Source organism: Podarcis gaigeae (assembly GCF_964106915.1).
Source record: "Podarcis gaigeae genome assembly, chromosome: 6".
NCBI classification, from domain to species: domain Eukaryota; kingdom Metazoa; phylum Chordata; class Lepidosauria; order Squamata; family Lacertidae; genus Podarcis; species Podarcis gaigeae.
In genome coordinates, this window is record NC_139682.1 from 42361647 (window position 1) to 42385894 (window position 24248).

General features: G+C 45.1%; 1 protein-coding gene across 6 annotated transcripts in view; it reads left to right on the forward strand.

Annotated features, from left to right (window-relative positions):
* Positions 1-90: 90 nt before the first annotated feature.
* The window catches only part of ETNK2 (ethanolamine kinase 2), a 25758-nt gene continuing 1600 nt past the window's right edge, over positions 91-24248 (forward strand). The window contains exons 1-9 of one of the 6 annotated variants that reach the window (XR_014565961.1): positions 104-536; positions 8945-9204; positions 11563-11700; positions 13175-13323; positions 13720-13803; positions 17469-17662; positions 18516-18589; positions 19173-19490; positions 23851-23997. Coding sequence is in view for 4 of the 6 variants with exons in the window: in XM_083745719.1 (XP_083601845.1) it covers positions 186-536; positions 8945-9204; positions 11563-11700; positions 13175-13323; positions 13720-13803; positions 17469-17662; positions 18516-18589; positions 19173-19245 (1323 nt within the window). In the remaining 2 variants the exon portion in view is untranslated. Of the gene's footprint in view, positions 537-8944; positions 9205-11562; positions 11701-13174; positions 13324-13719; positions 13804-17468; positions 17663-18515; positions 18590-19172; positions 23998-24248 lie in introns of those variants that run through there. The other 5 variants (XM_083745719.1, XM_083745720.1, XM_083745721.1 and 2 more) reach the window with 5 other exon arrangements.

Here is a 24248-nt window from a genome sequence, read left to right on the forward strand (position 1 = left end):
CCAATGCATCTCTCCCCGGCTCGAGCAGGCGAACGACCCCCTCCTTGTGACATCACAATACGGGCCGCGCCGGCTGTTCCACTCCGACCCCGGAGCGGGGGGCGGAGCGGGCGGGCGGGCGAGTGACTCATGGATTCCGCGCGGGGCCGGCTCCTCCCCGGCCAGCCCCTTCCCAGCCCCTCCACATGGGCTCCCTCGCCGGCCTCCTCCAGTCGCGGAGGGGGTGGAGTTGCTGGCGCAGGCTGCGCTCGCCTTCCTTCCGCTTTCCCAACTCGCCCGCCGCCACCGCCGCGCACCTGAAGAGAGCCGCGCTGTGGCCGGGCTGCCTCCGGGGCATGGAGGAAGGAGTGGACGAGGACGAGCAGCAGAAGCAGCCGCCGCCGCCACCACCGCCGCCGCCGCCGCGCGTCTCCACCAGCTACCGGGCCATCCAGCGTGTCGGCATTGCGGTGGATGAGACCAACGTCCTGCCGGGGGCTCTGCAGCTGATCCGAAAGCTGAGACCACAATGGGAGACCGAGCGAGTTAAGACCAAGGTACCGAACGCCAGAAGAGCACGGAGTTTTCTGGCCAAAGAAAGAAAGAAAGAAACCCAAACACTCTCTCTCCTCGGGGTAGCTGGGGGGGTGACGCTTGGGTTTGGAGGGGAGTCATCCAGGAGGGGCGTCTGGGGCGGGAGGCTTGGCACAAAGGGCGCTTCAGCCCCCAGCCTGAATTTGGAACATTCAACAGGTCGAGGCTGGTTTGGGGACGAGAACCATTCGGTAGTAGGATGGAGCCGGCATTGTTCTCCCTTATGGGTAACAAGATCATTTGATGGAGGTTAGCCCTTGCCAGAAGCACCCCAATGCTGCCTTATTATAGTCACCTCACCCTTTCCGTGCATGGTTCTGGGTCAAGCAAGAATTAGAATCCTTGTCAATAGTTGGGAGTACCGAAGGAGGCGCTTAATCCACATGGATCCCAAGGCTGCAGTCTTGAACCTGTCATTCTGCCCTTCCAGGTTTCTAAACACAAGGTGGAACTTCCCATGCCCCTCAAAAAATGCTCTGAGTGGTTATAATGAATTGATCCCCAGGTGACACACCCCATACTCAGCATTGCTTTCTTGTTTTGAGCCTTGAAGACCACTTAGTGAGAGGCAGTGGGTGCATCCAGTGCTTGGAGCAGAGAGATCTGGCAGTCTCTGTCTGTGTCTGCCCAGGCCAAGGAATTTCTGACTCAGTTTTCACATCTGTAATTCAGAAATGGAATGAATTGCCCTGTTTCCCAGTTGTGGGGCATGACTCCATAGGTGGAAAAGACAATCCTACAGAGCCCCAGGGCATGGCTAGGTATAAACATTAAGCAAGCTTCCCTTTGCATTACAATATAGGCCAAGATGAACTCAAATGGGATTCCTGCAAGAAGCATTTCCTGTCCTTCCAAATGAAACAAGATTCCAAGGAGCTGCCTGGCCCTTTAACAGCTTTGAGATTCCCCCCAACAGGAGAGTCTGTAGAGAATAAAATTCCTGAAGGAATTCCACTGGAGTTCATGCCAGCCTATATTGTAATGCAAACATTTAGCTTCCAAAAATATTCATAGGTAGCCATGCACTGGTTTTGTATTTTTTTCCAGGTGGAAAAAATATTTACCCTACCATTCCCTGTTTATGCTCTGTTGGTGCTCAGGGGAACATACAGTCCCTGGCTCAAATAATATAATGGTGCATACTTCCTCCATGTCCACAAGTGCAACTTTGTTCAGGTGAACCTAGTGACTCCCATCACTTTCCCTGAATAAAATTGGGATGCTGGGCAATCTGCTCTGGTGAAAATGGGAAAGCTGTGTTCATTTCATTTGACACACCTTCTGAAGAAGCAGGGCAATACCTCACTAACATCATGCTCTGGTGTGCTTTCATGAGGGCTTTGATCATCCCCCAATCTCTTAGGCAAGGAGTTTACGTACTTCAAAGTGTGTTTGCACCTGTCTTTTCAAAAGAACAGGAGTTTATTCCCATATTTCTGAAGTGTAGTTGAATGTCATGGTTGTACCCCCGCTTCAATGAGGTACAGAGAACTCTGTTCCTCTTTGCTTTGCCTTTCTGCTGAGAAGAAAATTAGCAGCTATTCAGTATTCCCTTGTGTAGCGTAAGGGAGGATCTTTCTGCCAAACTGTTTCTGCCCAAGGGTGAGGCAGAAGAGTGAGAGCCAGTGCCATGTAGTGGTTAGAGTATTGTGTTTCCAGGACCTGGGGGACCAAACTTCAAATCCCCACTTAGCCCTAAAGCTCACTGGGTTATCTTGTGCTACTCACTGTCTCTCAGCTTAACCAACCTTACAGGGTTGTTGTGAGGCTGAGCTCCTTGGAGGAAAGGTGGGATATAAAGGCAATAAATAAAATAAGCAGCACTTTCCTTTCTATCTTTCAAGTAGTGGCAGGCAAACTCACTTTGGAATTGTGCCTAGCCAATTGAGGCATTTCCCAGCTCAGTTCCAGAAATGTAAAGACTCCCCCCCCCCCCACACACACTCCCTGAGTTCTGCCCCACTAGCCCTTCCCTTTCAATCTTCCTGGTGGCAATGGTCATAAGCTGCAAGTCTTGCTGAGAGGCTTCCATTTCCCAATATACTTGGGACATGGGCTGTTGTTGTTACTGCATTCACAATGCCATGGGACTGGGAGAGACACACCCTTTGTATATTGTAATCTGAGCTGAAGAAGAATTGTGTGTGTTTGTGTGATTCATGCCCCACTTTGCAAATGACATGAGCATTTGAATCTGAACAGTTTCATATCCTGGACCAGGTCATTGCAAACTTCCAGGATGTCCCTGCTAACTTTCATGCATCTGACTGGAAAGAGATCTTAACTGTCACTCTGGCTTCCTGCCCTAATATAATATCAAAAAGAAATTGGGTCATGTGTTTTTTGGTCTTCCACCTTTTTGACATAATTTTGCTAGCGGTTTCATGGCAGATTCTGACATGCAATTGCTCTTCATTGCAGCCCCCACGGCCCCACCCATTCTAAGACTATGGTTTGCATATGGACTTAATGCAGGCATCATGGCTCAGTGTCAAGCCAGCTTTCCTCCTTTGCTTTCCCCCTTCATTCTTCTCCTCCAACACACCTTTGCTTAATATCCAGTCTAATGGAAGAGTTTTGATTGGCTCAGAAGCTAGCATGTTATTTTGTTGACACATTTTGTGTCTCAGTAAAGAGATATTTGAATTTTTCTCCCCCAAAGTGGCAGTTTAACCCTTTGCCATGCATGCTAACCTTTTCCTTTGCTGAGGGCTTGTTTGGTGGCTTTCTGTTTGAGAAAAGCTTATATATTTGACATATAGAAGATTGGCAAATAGCACTCCAGGAGGCGACATCATCATCATCCATGCTGTGAAATGAATGCTGGGGTTTCATCCCTGCTTTACTACACCACTCTTGAGGAGGCTGATTATACTACTACCAGTGTAGTATAGTGGTTAGGAAGCCCACAGTTCAAATCTCCACCCGACCATGAAATCCACTGAACCAGTCCCTGTCTCTCAGCTTAGCCTTGAACCAGTCCCTGTCTCTCACCTTAGCCTACCTCTCAAGGTTGTTGTGAGGGAGGAAATGGAGCTAGGAGTAGCTGTGGCTGCTTCCTTCTGCTCCTTGGAGGAGAAGCGGGGTATAAATAAAGGAAGGAAATAAATACCAATTAAAAGAAAATTCACCAAGAGGCAAATGGGTGCAGACATCCAGATTTACTATTACTGCCTCTGAGGCTCTGCAGAGGAAGCACTGCAGCTGCAGCCCCAGCCACTTATGGCGTCAGAAGGGGGGCGCAGGCAGATTGAGCCTGATCCCTGTGCCAGCTCCAGACTGGCACAGTAATCAGGCCCTGTGGTGGTTGGTGCAGGCTGTGAGAGCTTGGGATCAAACCAATCTTAGGTTGGCTAAGTCACACCCTGTCCATTTGGGGGCCTTTTGCTAGTTTTCACTGGTAGGAATACCACTTTCTGCGCTTTCTGCCCTCCTGCCCATTTGGCAGGTTGGCATCACTCTGTCAGCAGTAGCTGGAGGGAGGCCAGCTGAGCAGGCAGAAGCAGGGAGAGGGATGTTTCCTCTCAATTCAGACCCCCAAACAGTTGCATTGCCGCCTAATATTCAGCCCCGTGTTGGTGAAAGAGTGCAATGAGCACCAATTCCATCCATAAAGGGCTCAAAGGCAATCTGTGCAGGCCATTCCCTTCTCTGTGCACCCCTCAAAAAGGATAAGGTAACCTCAAATGTGTGTTTGGAGGGTTCCCACAAATGGAAAGGATAACGTGGGTTTGAAAGGAAGAGAGACGGATCTGTTATATTTGTTTGCATGCCCAATTTGGCCGGGTGCCTTCAGCAAGCAGATTCCCAGGAAGTGTGGGGAGTCAGTGACAGAAGGATCATTACAAATTTATAAATTGTCAAGTGTAATCAAACAGAAAAAGCTGTGTGGAAATGAATGGTAAAGGTCATCTGCAAACAGCCGGGAAAGAATGAGGCTTCAAATGAGGCTGCAAGTTCTCTGGGGCAGAGATTCCGTCTGTATCTTATAGGCTTGCTCAGTTTATAGGGGAAGGGGCATAGGAGCCCAACCCCCTTATGTGACAGTCCTCTTAAGGGCTGTTTTGGAAAGCTACAAGGGAGCCTTACTTTGGCTGAAATTAGCAAATGGAGCTTGAAGATATTTCCTGTATTTTCCTCCATAATTTGAGCTTTGTGCTTGACATACCTGTATACATAGAACACCCAGATCCTGACATCCAAAGCAGTGCTAGGCAACTTGTTCCCTTAGCACAGGGATTTATGCTTGCACAATGGAACTTTCTCCCCTTTCCTCCCTCTTGATGTCCCCTAAATCTGTTCTGGGGTTGCTCCCAAACCCTCTGTGGCAGATTTGGGGAGGGCAGGAGGCACATGTAGGGGGAGGAGAGGGGAAGTTCCATTGCACAAGTGTAAATTTTGGTGCTGATGGAAAGAGTGCATTGGATGTTACCCATGATCTCGCCTCGTCACACCTAGGATATGTTGAACAGACTGGAGGAGTGCCTCTGCTGCAAGCTGCTGCATAGTTTTGGGTTGCTGGGAAAGGGTTTTGCCCACTCCCTCATCTTGGGGAAAGCAGTGTGGAACCAGCCTTCTGCTTCTCCTTACCCGCATCTCTGACTGACCACAGTTCTTGCTTCATCAAGCTTGGGAGGAGGAACAGGTTTGCAAAAGTCCCCCCCCCCCCGCTTGCCCTTCCAGCCATCGCTCATACCACTGCCATGGGTGATACAGCATGCTAGGCCCACTTCTCCAGATCTGGCCCAGTGCTATGGCACCAGCGAGGACCCTAAAGATACTGGGGGGGAGGGGAAGGGTGCAGGTTACACAACGAAGTGGGTCCTATTTGCAGAGGGTTATTGAGGATTAACCATTAAGCAGCTAAAATTCACACTATGGAATGCAAGGAAAGTGTTGTGGGGATAAGTGCCAGTAATCCTATTAAGGTCCACAGGAAATATCCTCCATAAGCTTTATTGCAAAAATAAAGAATAAAAATTGAAAGCACAACCAAAGTTCGTGTCATCAGCATGGAGGTCACATAGAAATACAGTTGCAAAAATATATGGAGAGGTGGCTTCTTGAGGCATTCTTTTGGCAAGGAACTGCTCTCCCCTTCCTCCACACTGATCTTTTTAGATGGAAACTGCCACTGCTTCCCAATAATGATCAGTCTTAAGGTCTTCCCAACTTAGCCCAGCTCCCTTCTCCTCACTGAAGCCTTGCCTGTTTCTTAGCATCCTGGGATGTGGAGAAGACACAAGCAGCTTTTTCATATATTGTGCGTCTGAGGACTGACTGAGCCCAGGCAGATATGAAAACAGGTCAAACCTTTATGAGCTTGGATCAAGGTAAACCCAGATCCCTGTGCACAGTTCACTAAGGCCAAAGCAGATGCATGTATAGATGTGCTGAAGGTACTGAGGATCTAATGCTGCCCTGTTAGAAATGACCTCATGAGCATGTACAAAGGAGCACAGAGGGCACACACAAGTCCAAGAGCTTGTTTTTTGAGCCTGGGAAAAGGGAGAATTCCATATGCTGAGGCAGGCAGCCAAGCGCCAGGGAGAAGGCAAAACAAAACCCTCTGTCCATCTGTGAGGAGCCGTCAAAGCAACGAGGGACGCGTCCTCATCAGAGACATCTCCATTGATCAGGCCCTCCCAACGCCACACATCTCACAGCTTGTTTATGTCTTTGGGTCCTAAGTTGTTCAGTATTAAACTTGTTGTGCTAATTCAGGGGTGTTTCTCTGAATTGGGGAGGCATTTGCACTGCTGTCAAGTGTTCCACCAGTTAATCCATTCTTTCATTTCAATTCAAAATGATCCTCAAAGTGGCATGCAATAAAAATAAATCAAATGCACTTACCCTTGGGCTCCTTCTACCCTCTTCGGCATGGCTCTTAAGTAGTAAACACATCCTTCCCAAGTGCCTCAGATCTTATTAAGTCGCATCAACCTTTATCCTATTGCAGTCCCCTGAGTGTTGGAAGTTTATTTATCAAATGTAATTTTTGTGCCACTTGACTTAAAAATAATAATAAGTAGAAGAAAGTCCAAAGCAGTTGGATGGTCCTTTGTTTGGCTGCACACTCCTTATTCCCTGGAAGATGACTGTGACCAGTCTTTACATTGTCCAGGGGCAGTGAGGGCGTGGCCAGGTGGAGCACCTGTGCTCCAGGTGAGCTGCTGACCAATGGCTTTTGGTGCTTCAGGGAAATAAAATTCAGAGGTGGTCCAAACAAAAGCTTCCGTAGTTGTTAACTATTTTATTTATAATGTCAGTATCAATTCAAACCATAAAGCATACACACACATGATTTACTCTCCACCCTCTCCTTCCCCTAGCTGTGGCCTCCAAATGTTTTAGACTACAACTCCCATCATCCCTGACCAAGCTGACTGGGAACATCTGGAAGACACCAGGCTGCCTGCCCTACAGTGATGCTTTCCTCACAACTTAGGCACTTTTTTCTTTACATTGCACAGCTTTGCTTTTCCACCATGATTTCATGGAGCTTGTATCCCAAGGGTTGTTTAAAATAATCCTTCATGACCACAATTCTGCTTTTGCAGAGATTTCCCTCATGCAGGTCAAACAGAGATGTCCACAGTCCCAGTTTGTACTTGTTGTGAGCTATTAGGACAGTCCACTCAGCACTGGCATAATGCAGTGCCTGGGCAAGGGGGGGAAGTGACTGGGCATATGCAGAGTGGTTATGAAATCTGGCTTCTTCGTGGATCCACTTTTCTTTTCCCAGCATAGGAACTTAATCTAAATTGATGCTCAGATGCAGTAAGCCTTGGTGCCTTCTAAAACCAAGCAGGATTACAAGTCTTTTGAACCTATTTATCATTTTTTAATTGGTCCACCCAGTTATAATATTAAAATTATACTTGCATCATCTCTGTTGTCGTCAGAGTACAACTGCTCCTCACTGCGATATCCTAAAATCCATCTTTTCTTTCATCTGGTACTACAGCACTACTCAAGCATGTGACATCAGCAACTCATTTCCACCCTTTTCGTACAGCAGCTCCTTTGCTGACTCTCATGCATACTAAAAAGTATCTAAGATAGATTCCTTATGCCAAAGAGTTCACATCACAAATATGCCTCTTACTGTGGCTCAGGCCAGCCAACCTGATTTCTCTCTTCCCACCACCCTTTGCATTTAGCTATTTTTTATCTTCCTCTCTCCCATTTTATCCTCACAACAACCCTGTGAGTTTGGTACAGCAGAGAAAGAGGAGAGAGAGAGACTGGTGTAAGGTAGCCTAGCTGAGTGGGGATTTGAACCTTGCTGTCCCTGGTCTTAATTCAAAACTCTTAATAACCATTATTACACTGTGTTGGTTTCCAGCACACAACCTGAACAAGATGCTTGCTGATGAATAGTGTAAATGAGCTGTCCTGTGGCATATATTGCCATGATTTCAAGATATGATCATCTTCCTAATACCGTACCTATCCATACAGGTTTGAGATTTCACAAGACTGTTTTGCACTGCATTTTATTTCATTTCATATGGAGGTGAACTTGCTTAGAAAGTGAAATTTAAGGAAATACCTAATGAAACGACATCAAAGAAAATTGGTAATTGCTTCATTTTGAATTTTATTCTATCTACCCAGAGCTTGAGGATCAAATGCACACAATTGTGGAAAGACAAGACATACAGGGAGAACTTTTGAATGGTGGAACCAAGCAAAGTTGAAGAAGCAACTGGTGTCGTGGGGTGGCCACGCAGTTGCCTTGGCAGGGCTGCCACATTGATGGTGGTGGCTCTGCTGGTGCAATTGCACTGCCCTGACCCTCACCACTGTCCTGCTCCATTCCAAGCCCCATCCCGGTAAACAACAGCAATGGCCATGTTTGGAAGGATAGGTCTGTTGTACCACATGCCCCACTTCTAAATAGATGATCAGTAGTATTATTTGTTTCAGAATCTGTGGCTCCGCAAACAATTTCTAGATATCAAGGACATGTGAAACTGAGAGCTACATATTCTTTCCATGCACTTTTGGCAAAGCAAACACAAGTGTCATTCTTCACAAAACATGGAGTCTGTACTTTATTCCTATTCCTAGAAAATAATAATACTTAATAAAAATAAGAGCAATACTTGGCCTTATCCTACTAAATATTTGTGCTAGTGCATTTGCAATGTCAGGATTGGGTTCGTTTATTATTTTGTTAAGAATCACGCTTGGTGCTGTAATGAAACGGACTCTGGGCCACCAAAAATTGTGTCATAATAAATATGGTTAGTCTTTACGGTGCCACCCCTTTGTCGTTGTTGCTGCCATAGACCAACACAGCTACCCCTCTAGACACTGCTACACCATGACCTAACCACTTCCTCTCTATCTATTCCTCACTCAGCTCTTCACTGAAGGCATCACCAACAAGCTCATGGCTTGCTTCACAGCTGAGAACATGGGGGATGCAGTCCTGGTGAGGGTCTATGGCAGGAAGACAGAGCTTATTGTGGACCGTGCTAATGAGCTGAGGAATTTCCAAGTGCTTCAAGACCACAGCTGTGCCCCTAGTCTCTATTGCACCTTCGAAAATGGCTATTGCTACGAGTTCATGCCAGGGAAGGCCTTGGGACCAGAACATATACGACAGCCAAATATATTCAGGTGTGTGTGTGGAATGGGAGGTGGGGGGTTGTGTATTTCCTACTCTAAACAGAGGCCTATTGCTTCTCTGTCAGAAGGAGTTCCTACACTTGGTGGACATACGAAGAGTTTTGTGGGTGCTTGGCTCCACCCAAGTTGTTCTGCTGCTGTAATGAGTCATGGTTTGGTTTAACATATTACCCAAACCCAGTCTTGTGGCTTAGCTTTCCAACCATGAGTTGCAACCAGGGTTTATTCTAAGGTTTACAGCTTGTAGTTCATCTAGGAGAACTAAACTACAAGCCTGGGTCACTGACCAGACTAGCTGTGGCCAAAGGTAGGTCTTTCTATTGAAGGAACACAAGATCTGGCAGTAGCCTTGACCAGAGAGAAATCTGTGACACATCATGAGTTTTGTGTCCTTTGGCTGACCTCACAGACAGAGGAGAGGACCAGGGGGGAAATAATAATTTTATGATGTAGTAGCATCCTGTTTTTTCTCACATAGCTGTCACAGTGTGGATATGCTGAACATCAATGAATGGTGAAAGGGAACTTACATATTCTTGCTGAGTTTCCTGGAAGTATAGTAAGCCAGAGCCAGCAGAGCAAGAAACTTCCCCTGCTTGACACATTCAGCAAAGTCCTGTATCCAGAAGGTGATTGGACTTTTGTAGATTTAGAATCGACAGAAATCTAGGGAATTGCACACTTTGGGAACCAAGAATTATTCTCCCACTTTGCCTCCATTTAATAAGAAATGCAACTCTACTGGCAGGCAAAGAAGACTGAAGGCATCAGGGAAATTACTGTCAGTTTGAGCCATGTTAATGGCAATTTCACATGGTTTATAGACCACAAGAGGTATGACTTTTCACTGTACAGATCCCCTATAGGTAGGTAAGTGGTGTAATGTCTAATAGTATCATGGATTATCCAGTTTGACAGTGAACCAATAGCACAGTCTCAGTTGCCCACAATCTAGGCTTAGAGGTAGCAACATGTTTGAAATCAGAATAAGCAGTCAGTAGAATTCCTGTGATAGCTTAACCAGAGGAGAACTGTTAATATGTGAAAGGCACCCTTTGTTCATTATTCCCTAGGAATGGAACTGCAAATCTTACCCTAAACTTGAGCGATGTTCTTCTTTCGCAAAAAAGAAAAAGTGAAAAGTGAAATCTTTGTTGTTGTGGCCCTTTGCTACAGTGGGTTGGATCCAGGCTTATTCATGCTTAGAGCAGCCCCATGGAAATCAATAGGAGTTGATAGTCACAACTAACTGAAGATGCATTGATTTCAATAGGCCTACTCTCAGCCAGTGACGTAGCTAGCTGCTCAGGTGCCCGGTGCTACGTGTGCATCCAGCAGCCGGGGGCAGAGTGAGCCATCCATGCGGGCAGGGTAAGCCAAGGCAGGGCACGCTGCATAGAGCCTCTCCGCAGCCTCCCTCTCAGCTGTAGGGCAGCTGAGACGGTGGGCAGACGCAAGCTCCCGCTGCTCAAAAAAACAACGTGGAGCTTGCAGGCAATCTGCCCACTGCCTCCTCCTAAGGAGAGACGCGTGGCTCAGGCATGCTGCAGGCCCCATGGTGTGGCACCCAGTGCCCCCCGCCTCACCTAACTACCAGTGGCATAAGAAGGGGGTTACAGTGGGTGCGGGAGTTGTTGTTTTTTAAAAAAGTGTCATGAGCCCAATTTTTTAAATTTTATTCTAAAAACACGTTGTTGTTGTTGTTGTTTAGTCATTTAATCGTGTCCAACTCTTCGTGACCCCATGGACCAGGCACGCCAGGCACATATTTTGGCCATTTTGTCACCCCCCCTCAGTGATGACACATGGGGCAGACCACACCCCCCATATCCCCCTTCCTACGCCACTTCTCTCAGCATGACTAGGTCTGGATCCAACTCAGTGTTCTGTTTCTGAGAAGTCACTAGACGAGCCTTCGCCAATTTGATGCCTTCCAAATGTTTTGGACCACAGCTCCCATCAGCCTCAGAGAGTGGTCAGGGATCATGACATATGTTGTCCAGCAACATCTGGAGGGCACAAGGTTTAGGAAGGCTGTGGTAGACTATGTTCTACCATCTTATATATATTGAAGGTGGGTTAAGGGGAGTAAATGATGTTTGAAGCTGCTCCAATTTACAGAGGATCCGGTAGAAACATTTTAGATTTCTAGCAGGGAAAACCATGGAGCACTTTTAAAGTTAAGATACCAAATTATGTGAAGTTGAATTCACATGCCAGACTGTATTTTAAGTGGGTGTTTGGCTGCATGTTTTTATCCAGGTTTTGCTGTTTTCTAGAGGCTGCCATAGCTTCCATTAAAAGCAGTGTGTGGCTACTGAACAACTCTACTTTTGTGATTTATTTTAGGCTAGTAGCCCATGAAATGGCTAAAATGCACAGGATTCACACCAATGGAAGCCTCCCCAAGCCTTGCCTATGGCATAGACTGCACAAGTACTTTAACATTGTGAAAACAGAGTTTCCAAGAAAGGCATCTAATTCTGGGTAAGGAAATCAAGAGTTAATCTCTAATAAAGGTATTCATTATCCGGTAGCTTTGGCCTGCTATGTTGTAGTTATTTGAAGCATACGACACAAGAACTGTAATAGAGAGAAGTCACTGGAACTAATTTTAAGAACACAAACACAGAGCAGAGTGGCAAAGTCATAAATGGATCCTAGACTTTGCCACTAAAACTTCACAGCCAAAAGGATGCAACTAATGGTTCTTGTAGCTATAAACTATAAAGGGGGAGACAATTCTGCCTGGTTTTAAAAACTCAGCCTATTCAACACCCACTTGTCAGGAACAGGTCAGCAATAACGCACAAGGTGTCAGTAGAATTAACTCTTTATCCCAAAGCTCTTTAAGTCGTTTCCTCCCCCTGGTCCTTCCTAAGCAATCTGAGACTCTGACACCTTGTCTGACTCTCCTATGCCCTCTTCATACCTCTGCAGGCTCTGGGAGACTTATGGGGAGGGGAGCTGGTCACAGCAGCAGGAGGAGACCCACCCGCTTCTTCAGAAGCCTATTCATCATTTGGTTTGAGTCTAAGTAGCTAAACCACAGGTTTTCCAAATTTTGCGGGTGTCATGGACTGGCTGGATGCAGAGGAGTGGTGGGAAGCACCAGCTGGGGAACCCCCATGGGGAACCCCGGAACCCCTAGGGAAAGAAGGCTCAGAGCCAGGGGATTGGTGGTAGGATGACAATGAAAGGGAGAAGAGAGGAGGTGTTGGAAGCTGAAAAGGTAACAGGGTTTAGTGAGCAGGAAGAGAGCAGTTCAGAATCAGAGTATTTCAGGCATGCAAACTTGTCCACCCTTGTGTCACAGTGTGAAGTCACTGTAGGCTTGCATTGAATTCTATGGATTGTCCTGTTTGCAGTAACATGTACCATGATGAAACCGAGGTGAATCAAGAGCCCTAAATAGCTGCTTTCAGGCTGCACTAGCTTATAATCAATCTCTTGAGTGTGCAAGTAAATTAAAGAGTGAAGTAGAATAAAGGCAGCTGAGCTCATAAAATAATTTTCTGTTTCTACAAGGAGAACCTCCTTGGATTTCATGCAGAAGCTGCAAAGAGTCCCTTCGGAGATGATCTGATCCTTCAGAGAGATTTTATGTTAGTAATATCAGTTTAAAGTTTCAGGACCGTATAACAATGTTTGTCCAAGTAAGGAAGCTCTACACTAGTAATACAGTCTCATTTTGGTCATTTGGGGGTTTGATGTTTTACTGCTGGTGATCACTTGCCCTAATACAGGATTCAATTCTAGTAGATCTATTCATCATGCTGGCTGGGGCCAATGGGACTGAAGTCCAGCAACCTCTAGGGGACCACAAGTTCTCCGTCTCTGTCCTAGGAAAATCTTTCTCCAGAATAAGAAAACCCTGTTTTACCAGTTTTAGAAAACTCATCCCTTGCACTAAGAAAGGTTTAGCATCTGCAAGTGGCTTCCTTTTCTTTTCCTTCCTAAGTCTCCATCAGGAAGTGCACATTCCCAGCCTAGAGGTGTTAGAAGAAGAGATTCGGTGGATGAAAGAACATCTCTCCCAGCTTCGATCTCCAATAGTCTTTTGCCACAATGATCTTTTGAGCAAGAACATTATCTACAACAAGGCAGAAGGTTTGTTGCCTAACCAGCAGGTTACCGAGTTGGGGGGGGTCACAACTATTTTAAACTCTGAAATTAAAAACACTTAAGACAAGCTGCAGTCAAAGGAATTGAGTGGGTCCTGAAAACATATTTTTTGGAGTAATAAATACTTAATGCTTTGCAAAGCACTCAGGACCTAATAATGAGAAAAAATATCAAAATGCAAATGCCAGAGAAGCTCTCCTGTTTCTTTGAAGAGACACTGGGTCTAACAGTGTTAATCCTACTCACACTGGACCTGTTGAAAATAATGGACATGACTGCCTTAAGTCCATTAATTCCAGTGGTTCTACTCTGAGTAGAACTTAGTGGGATACAACCCACTCTGCCCAAGAATCCCAACTATTTCTCTCATTGCTTTTTCAGGTCACGTCCGGTTCATAGATTATGAATACACTGGTTACAACTATCAAGCATATGACATTGGGAATCATTTTAATGAATTTGCAGGTGAGTTAAACTCACCTTTGGTGCTGTCTCTGCCCCCCCTTTCCCTGTCTTCTTCCATCTCGCTTTCTCTTCTCATTCTTATTCTTCATGGAAGCAGAAAATAGCCATTCAATTCCTTTTTATCTGTCTTCAGAGGCATAAGCTGAAGCTTTTTAATAACTGATTTGCAAATAATCGTATTATTACACACATTATCAAGCACTAGTAATTAAGTTTATGCATGAAAAGGAATTGCCTACCTGCCTACCTGTGATCCAATAAATTTCCCTCCAGAAAACAAGAGAAACATCTTACTGTTCCATAGGTCTGAAAGGTCTACGCCATCGAGATGATCATTCCTTTCCCACACAATCTGTTTTCTTACTAATTTCATAGTAACACGAACTACCTCTGCTCCTTTAATGCCTAATGCTTTTGTCTAATATATTAAATTACTGGGACCCGCTTATTTAAACTCCTTTCATAATCTTACAGAAGGGCTGTCAAAGAAATAAAGCAAATCTACACCTTTATTGTTCCCAGGACAGTATAGGGAAGAATTCAGCGTAGCGCTAAGCACATCACTCTGTCAGCGCAAGCATATCTGCTTGCCTGATGCAAAGATCTGCCTTCTCCTTCCTCTGTGTCCAATTCTGGAGTTCCCCCAACACACCCTGAGACCATTTGGGGGAGCCTGATGGGAGGAGGCAGAGAGAAATCCCCGCTGTGCTATCAAAAGTCCTTGTATGGGTTTTCACCAGTAGGGCTTGCTAACTGAATCCTGCAGGTTATTTGGGTAGGCTGACCACTCCCTATACTTTGACACAAAGTGGGTAAAACATAGGATACTTCAGATTCTAATGTTATTCCACTTCAGTACTTTCTCAGTTGTTGCACAGCTGTTGCCGCTTAATACTTTAGTTCTTAAACAAGGTGGTACTTCCTGTCAGTTACACACCCCTTTGACAACCCTACTCCTGAGGTACTCCAGGTAACAGACCCAGGAATCACCACACCCCTCTTAACTGGTTTGGGAGTCTTCTCAGTGTAGAAGAATCTCTCCCCTCCTGACTGGAATGAGTCCTAAGTAGATTGTATTTTTCACAGCTTCTACTTCTCCTGGCTCAGCCTTACAGTTAATTCCTGGCCTATCACTCTTACAGGACACCACACACTGTCCTTCACACTAAGCTCAGAAACTCCTTTCTCTAGTTTGTGATATATTCCTCAGAGTGGATGTTTCTACCCAGAACCAACTCTCTCTCCTCTCACTCCCTATCTCCCAACCTATTCTCCCAACTCTGGTCCATGGGGTCACAAAGAGTCGGACACGACTAAACAACAACAGCATTCTCCCAACCTCTATCCCAACCTATAAACTGTCTCTCAAAATCCTCTCCTTTTCAACCCCCTCTCCTGGAACGCCAGCCAATCAGAGGCTGCCATTCGTTAATCGTTTGCTGGCAGGGAAAAAGAAAAAGAAACAAAAACCTGCCCAGCAAAAACAAACACATCACAGCTGCCTCCGCCATCTTTCTTTCTGGAAGTCCAGTCTTGAATAGTACTGATGCTCTCTTATATTATGTGGATGCTTTTTGTGCTATAAAGTTATGCATCCTCTGTTTTAAAAATGGCAAACTTCTGGCAAACAAGGCTAGCCGTACTAACGTATGGCAAAATTAGTACTTTTGGATTGTTAAAAGATTATTTCCACCCCACACCCACCCCGTAATTCTGATTCAAAGGATGGATTAGAAGCAAGCTCCTTTGGAAGGACCTGCATGTAATTATCCAGGTCTCTATATTAATTCTCTGCTAACTGAGCTTTTATGTAAGACAGGAAATCATTGTGTGGCTAATTACATCTGCTCTCATCTCAGCTTGCATTCTGTTTCCACGAGGATCATAAAAGCCAAGCAGGGTCAAACTGGAAGAGTTTCAGAAGGGGACAGCAAGAATCAGAGACAATAATAATATGCGGCTGTTATTTTGAAGTTGTTGTTTTTAACTGCTATTTAAAATTGTGGAATTGGAAGCTTGTATTTTGTTGATGTTCTGTAGCCCACTGTGCGGAGGGTATTGGCTGTCTACAAATACAGTAAATCAGTGTTTCCCAAACTTTCTCCCACCATGAACCAGGGGGAAATTGCTGAGGGTCTTGGTGGCCCAATTAATTATTTTTCTGCCTGTTATAGCAATTGTAATGAGCTGTGCTAAACACACTGTGACTTTACAATTGTATGTTTATTGCTTCTTTTATTTCTTGCTTTATTGCTTCTTTTATGTCATACCTTTGTTTTCGACCAGCTTAGTTCTTGAATTTTTTGGCTCCGGAACACCACCAACCCAGAAGTGACTGTTCCGGTTTGCAAACTATTTTTGGAAGCTGAACATCCAATGGGGCTTACTCGGCTTCCGATTGGCTGCAGGAGCTTCCTGCAGCCAATCAGAAGTCGCGCTTTGGTTTTCGAATGTTTTGGAAGTCGAACGGACTTCTGGAACCAATTCCATTCGACTTCCAAGGTACGACTGTATTTTTTATTGTACTACAATTTGAATTCAATGGGGGGGATAAAAATAATAAGGCAGTGGTTGTGCTATTTCCTGTTTTCAACCACAAAGACAGGAGAGCCAGGGCAGCTTAGTGGTTAGAGTGTCAGACTAAGACCTGGGAGACTAGGGTTCAAATTCCACTCTCAGCCATGAAGCTCACTGAGTGATCTAGGGCCAGTCATTGCCTCTCAGCCTAACCTACCTCACAGGATTGTTGTGGGGATAAAATGAGGAAGAGAACCATGTGACCACCTTGAGCTCATTAGACAAAAAGGTGAGGTACAAATATTAATTTGATAGGCATGATGAGCACCATTGATGGCATTTCTACAAAACAAAACAAATGTGAGCCAGATTGAAATACTCACTTAATACTCAACCACTGTTTGTACCAAGCATAGGGGAGAAAACAACAACAACAATTTTATTATTTCTACCCTGCCCATCTGGCTGGGTTTCCCCAGCCACTCTGGGCGGCTTCCAACAAAAGATTTAAAATACATTAAAACATCAGTCAGTAAAAACTTCCCTAAACAGGGCTGCCTTCAGATGTCTTCGAAATGTTATATAGTTGTTTATTTCTTTGACATCTGATGGAAGGGTGTTCCACAGGGCAGGCACCACTGCCGAGAAAGCCCTTTGCCTGGTTCCCTGTAACTTTGCTTCTCGCAGGGAGGGAACCGCCAGAAGGCCCACGGCACTGGACCTCAGTGTCCAGGCTGAACAATGGGGGTGAAGACGCTCCTTCAGGTATATTGGGCAGAGGCAATTTGGAGCTTTAAAGGTCAGCACCAACACCAAAAGCTTGAGGGAAACCAACCACTTCTGCCAAGACATAACACAGCTATAGGGAGAGTTAGTATTTCCTTCTCCAAATATGTTTGTTTCTTCCATTTTAATCTTAACACCTGCAGCTTTAAAAAAAGCAGTTCAGCTTGGAACTATATAAGCCAGTTCAACTGCCAGGTGATCCAGCGGTGCAAACAACTCTTAGCATCCCTCAAAAGTGTCCCTGTGACCTCACTGTGCTTGCCACCATTGTTCTTGAGGCTTAGCTTTCAGGCATCCTGAACCCACTGAGCTGTCCATACTGTTCCATGTCATGTTCTGTCAATTGCCTTCTCCTGCTCCAGGACTGAACGAGGTGGACTACAGCCTGTACCCCTCCAAAGAGATCCAACTGCAGTGGTTGAGGCACTACCTGCAGGCCTACAAAAAACTAGGCCAGGAGGACCTGGGGGGAGGAAGCAAAAGCAGAGGAGAGAGTGGAGATGTGTCTGAAGAAGAGCTGGAGAGCCTCTATGTGCAAGTGAACCAGTTTGCTTTAGTGAGTATGTGCATCACGAAGAAAGTGCAAGGAAAGAGGGAGAGAATACTGCAGACACTGGACACTGATAGCACACAGTTCACATAACTCTGAGGGCCACTTTTACATTTTGTCAACTCAAGAGAGCTGCATCACTCCCTGTTAATGGTTCACCTCTCCCTTTTCACAATTTTTTCTCTGCAGTCTTTTTCATCTTCTTGTACCATCAAAGGTCTGTTTCCTCCACAATGATTTCTTCCATTTAAACGCCTGCTGATTTTTTCCCCATCAGGCTTAATGCGGGCAATTAAGACTACATCTTTCCACAATGGTTAACTGCTGTCTCTCTCAAACTTTTTGTATGGTTTTAATTGTATGGTTTTATGTGCTGTTGTTGCAAAATTGCTCCGATATTTTTAATGACAAGTGGAATTCTTTGAAAAACTGTTGAAAAAATCGCTCTAGTGTTTGCAGAAGATGATTGTGCTGGGGATGTCACAGGAACAAGTCAATATGTGCATTTTGCAGCTGGATTTTTCCTGGTTCAAACGAAGCCACACATTACACTTGCAGAGTCTTAGAATCATTGAATTGTAGAGCTGGAAGGAATATGCAGCTGTCCCATATGGGGATCAAACCTGCAACCTTTGCGTTATCAGTACCACACTCTAGCCAACTGAGCTATCCATGCTGGGTCAGTTTTCGTAGCTTGGCCCAAGTCAGAAGCACATGTACTTCTACTGAATGCAGTGAGCGGATTTTCGCATCACCTTCACAGCTTTTAAATTTGTATGCTTGTCTTCACTCACACTTTCACTCACTCTCACTTAGGCAATCCCAAATATGTGTCCTTGATAATTCTCTTTTTTCGCAGGCCTCCCATTTCCTGTGGGCTTGCTGGGGCCTGATTCAAGCCCAGTTCTCTACCATAGACTTTAATTTTGCCAGGTGAGTGTGATTTATTTGCATTGGTAAAGGAAATTTAAGGGAGATAAGAGGGATGCTTGTGGGTATCATTTCTCCCTGGGGCAAGGATGATTCTGAAGCAATATACCATTTTAAAATTGGTGGTTTTGTGCCACGGGAGTTGCCAGTGACGATCTGTCCTCCATTTTGATTTGATATTGGCATAAGCTGTTGAGTGACCCAAGGTCACTGTGTGATCTTCGTGGCTGAGTGGGGTCGAATTGCATCTCCCCCACTCCCAGTCTGGCACATTCCCTATAGCACAGTCACTGTAATGTACAAAGCACCTAAAATAACCATACTGTGAGCACTGGGTGAGATAGATCCATATATTAGGGTGTGAATAGAGATGTAAGGGGGATTCTTATCAGTGTGAATGGCGGGGGGAGGACCAAGTGGTGTGTGTGTGTGTGTGAGTGAGTGAGTGAGTGAGTGAGAGAGAGAAAATGTAAAGGCATGGTGCTATGAGCACCCGCAAATAAGTCATAAGGCACTGATAAACTAGAGTGGATTCATATAACTAGAACTTCTTTAACAAGTCTCTGTCTCTTTCCCTTCTCTGCAGGTATGCAGACATAAGATTTAAACAGTACTTTAAAGCAAAACCTGCAGTGACATCCTTCAAAATGTCCAAGTGAGGTTAAGGCCCCAAAGTGTCTTCTGGTCCTCAAGATCCCATACTTATTTTCTCTGGGTGTAGAGCACCTGCCCCCCCCCACCCGTCCTCCTCCTCCTGCAGTTGCTTCAATGCTGAGCGGTCAGACATCATGAAACGGGGGATGGAAAAGAAAAGCACACCTTTTTTGAAGCCAAAAATTAAACCAAGCCCCTGGAACATGGCTGTGCCATCCATGGATTATCTGCCACGTGTTGCTTTCAGAAGGTGATGTTAGGACATGGCTGCTGGCAAGAGATTGCATTCACAGAGTCTGGGGGATTAAGGAATGCTTCAAGGGCTTCTGGGCTTAAGGAGTGAGTAGAAGGGGTTGGCTTAGAGACTTGCATAGCCTTGAAGGTCTGTACTGGATGGAATCCCCCCTGTTCCTTGGCTGGGAGGAATGGCTAGGCAAAGGGTTTTTAACAGTTCAGTCCTGTGCATGTCTGCTCAGAAGTTAAGCCCCACTGAGTTCAATGGAACTTGTGCCGGGTGAGTTTGTCTAGGATTGCAGTCTCAGCAAACCACGGCATTCTGTTATTTTGATCTTGGGCTAAAGTTTGAAGAGAGGGGTGGTAACATCTCTATACTACACTGATAGGAATAGCTTGAGTCCCTCTCAGACCTCCCACCCCTCAATTTCTTTCAAGAGATTGAGATGGGAGAGTTTGGAAGATATCTTGCAATGCCCTGCGATGATCTCTTTAAAGATATTGAGGCAGCAGGAAAGCCCCAGACCGTACAACTTTAATACAGCTGGCAAATGGGTTGTCTACGTTGCAAGTCTTACTATAGGTTACTGGAGATACAGTATCAGTCAGGTGGGGTGTGCATGTACAATTTAAGCTACACTGCTTCAAAAAGGGCCGATGTGCATCAGCATGGTGGGAGGAAACACAGTAATGTTGGCAAAAAAACATGGATATACCAGGTTTACCAAATACTCGGCCATCATGATGGCTGGGGGTGGGACAAGTCCCCCAGTCCTTTGCCTCCCTCCCACTGCTGTGTTTGTCAGTTCTATGTGACATCACCCTTGAGCAGGACTTTGTGCCATTCAGTATTTAGAGAATGTGAAACGACATGTTCCTTCTCCATGAGATTAGATCACAAAAGCAGGCAAATGAAATCAATGCCAGTCCAGCAGAGAAGACAATTGCACTAGTCAAGTCTAACGATGGACCTTTTGACCCCAAAAGCTGCCTGAGGAATACACACTACACTAAACAATTGAGGCTGCAATCCTAAACCCCATTTGCCTGGGAATATGCTCCTTTGAATTCAACAGGACTGACTTCTGTGCAGACATGGTGCTGTTAATGGCCCAAATAAAAGACAGACTGACTCAGTGGCAGTGCCAGTTCAGCGGTAGGGCAACGTGTAGATTAGACAAGCCCAAGAGATGCTCAAATGCTCTTCTTGGGCTCTTCTACCACCCCTTTAGCATCCTGTTTTACTTTATATGTCAATATACCTTATTGTCCCTAGATGGTGAAAAACTGGAACCAACTTGAAACATTCCTTATGAACTGTGATCAGCTCACATGGTGCTGTGCCTCACATGCAGGCCTCTTGGGTTCCTTTACGAGAGGACCAAACCTACGTACAGTATACACCTCCTACTGGTTCTCCAGTCAGAATGGGAACATGGCTCCGGCTTTGCCCCAAGGATGGAGAAACATGGATGGGGAGAGGCAGAGTGAGAATCAGGAATCTATCAAACATGAGAAGCTGTCTGTATGCCACCCCCTGTCCCTTGGGATATTATTTTGCTTAGTGAACCATTAATAGAATCAGGAACAACAGATCCCTCACTTCCTCATGATGTTCTCACTGCTTAGTTAGGTACTTTCATATCCCCAGTGATCAGATTTTCACTGAATATGTATTTTGACAGAACCAACCAGCCTCCTGCAGTCTTTTAATTGCTGTGCTGTTTTAATTAACTTCCTCACCTACAGCCTACTGCTCCTAGGATTCAATTTCCTGTGGTTTCTCTGCACTGGTATAGTTAAGGTAGAATCGATTTCAAGGGAGGTCATTAAGTGCCCTGTAGATGCTATTCTGCCAAAGTAGGGGGCAGTCCCAATTTGTCACAAAAGCAGAACTATGGGGAGCAGGGTAGGGACTGAAGTCTACTGAGTTTTGGTCTAAGACTGGCCACTGGTGAGAACCCAAAGCTTTCCAAATCAGTCCTTTGCACTAAGCAGGGGAGGGGAACCAGTGATCTTCCAGATTTGGGACTACAACTCCTGCCATTCCTGATCACTGGCTATGCAGCCTGGGGCTGATGGGAATTGGGAATTCAGCAACATCTGGAAGACCCCAGGTTCCCCAAGGAAAGATTCCCAGAATACCCTGTCACCCATGCAGAGTTTCTCATTTAGGAATGTGAATTTTAGTATTCTTGAATTTTCTCTCATTTGCTTGCTTTTGCAAGCACTTGATCTGTTAAAGAAGGTCAACCATATGGGAATTTGTATATGAGAGACTGCAATGCAATGGGTGAAGAAGACAGTTCCAAGATCTTGCCTACGATCAGATCCATGAGCAGCAAATATAGCAATCTTGCTGATAGGCAAGATTCATGGGTTTCCACTTGCTGTGTTCTGCTGTCTTCATATCTGTTGTCCCAGGAATGACTTCAGTGGAGACACTGGAGGTGGGAGGAATCATGAATGAATGGAATGGTGATGCAAACTGGCCCTTCCATATGCACCCTGTTAGGCAAAAACCGTACTTTCACAAGCAAGGAGCAATGCCTTCCCAAGCTGCTCTGTCTCCAACCCCAACCCCCTGGTCAGCAGCACATGTGTGCTGCCGAAACGTGAATGTAGAAGTGATTTCTAACTACTAGGTTGCTTGGTGCACTTTAGGAAATGAGACCTTCACAAAATCAAGTTCTACGCGATTTCTGTCCTATACCAGAGAGAGAAAGGATCAATGTGGAGGCTGCTGTCTCAACGGGGAGACCCCATAAGCTGCATCCTGGCCACAGTTTTTCTGGCCACCCGTGTTTTTCTAATCCCTTCCCTTATTCTAGAATATTTCAACATTTGAGGTGATTTCTAGCTGTCGCACATATTTCCATGTGTCCATCTCAATGTTTGGTCCACTAGATCACAGTGTGCAGAAGTTCTTTTTGGAGTAAATGTGATGCCACTGCAGTGTGGGAGCTTCAGGCACAGTCCAGACTTCATAAAACCTGGAGCCACTCCTCTGAGAAATGCACGCTTGCTGTGCTTTCGTCCACAAGCACCAATTTTGCCTTGAGGGTCAAGTCCCCTCTCCCCAGAAGAGTTTTGCAGCTTAAAACAAACAGGCTGGTTGTGTTTGTATAAGCAATGCTCTAAACACAGGTAGCCCACTAGAAGCATAGAGGAGGAACCAAATTGGTGGGGGGAAACCCAGGATTAAAGATACATGCCCTTTGGAAAGTGAAGGCAGGCACTGGGTCCATCCCACAGGGGGAAAGAAAACCCAAAATGTTTTATGCATCTGTCCGAACCCTCATAGAACCAGAAGCCAAACCACTCATGTTCCAGAATGAAGGATTCCAAGTAGCCTTTTGGTATATCAACTACTATCAATTTACAAGCATGAAAATGGATTTTTATTATTCCATATGATGAAATATACACTACACATACTAAGCATGCACTTCCAATATTCTGCTTATAGACCCAATGCCAACTGAAAGCTAGTGAGCACTCACTTCTATCTGGAATTTGGCCTACGAGCAAGCAGTTTTGGAGTGCCTTCTTCATGTGTCTGCACTGTGTATTTGATCATATAGAATATTAAGAATTTATTTTTGTAAGCTCGCTATTGAGTATCTTACCTTAACTCTTGTCTTTTTGTAGCTGTATGCTACCAAGATCAAACATTCTGTTTTTATTTTGACTATTGTGCCACATGACAGCTTTGAAAAACCCTGGAAAAATTATTGTTTGGGGCCCGAGTAGGCTTCTGGACACAAAACAAGTGTACAATGAACTGTTGATGCTTACGTGTTGTACTGTGTACTCAAGGAGCAGGTTTCCCTGTGTTGTTGTGTAGTGTAGAAAGTAGTCCTCAAAATATGACCCTTTTAAAGCTCTTGAGGGCTCTAAAGCTTGCACTATCTTGACTTGGTTGGGCAAAAGCAGGACATGCCAACAAAGGTGTGCCCTGTTAAAATGTGTAAGCTTTCCCAATCCAGTACAAAGCCACCAATCAATGGACGAGGCAAGACTAGTTTACCAAGAATTGGAACTGCATCTCTTAACTCAGGGATAGTTAACATGATGCCTTCATGTTGTTTGATTTCAGCTCCTATTGACCGTACTGGCTGGGCTGATGGTCTGCAACATCTGGGTGTACATTGGCTATCCCTACTTTAATTGGCTACTGATGCTTCTCCATCCCATGCAACCATGTTATATGCGTTCCCTCAAGTTGCAGGTGTGGACAGAACTTTGAGTTGTGACCCAACCACTTTCCTCATCAGTAGCGACCATGCATTCAGCTCTGTGTATATAAAACTGCAAGATTTTTCTTCATTATGGTAGTTGCTGACACTATCAAATCGATTGTGTGTTATTTACAGGAGCAAATGGAATCAGTGACGTTTGTTCCCTAAATGAAGGGAAGAAAGGAACCCTTTTAACACCAACTGTGTCTCTCTTTATCTATAAAGCCAATGTGATAAAATTAAAACGAGTCAAAATGCTCTCCTCCCCCTTGAGCAATCTAATATTCATGGCTGTCGTGCAGTTCTTTGCAAGGTTGACTTTATTATTAGATTGCTGGTATTTTATGCATTCAGGAAACAGTCTGTTCAGACGTGCTTAAGAGATCCTTCTCTGATAGGAAGTATATATTAACTACAGCAGAAACATGTGCCTCTCTTTATATATATTTTCAGCAAAAAAGAAAAAAAGAGAGATAAAATTAAGACCCTGGGTGTGCATCATTTTGAAAGGCAACTAATGAATTCCAAGAAGT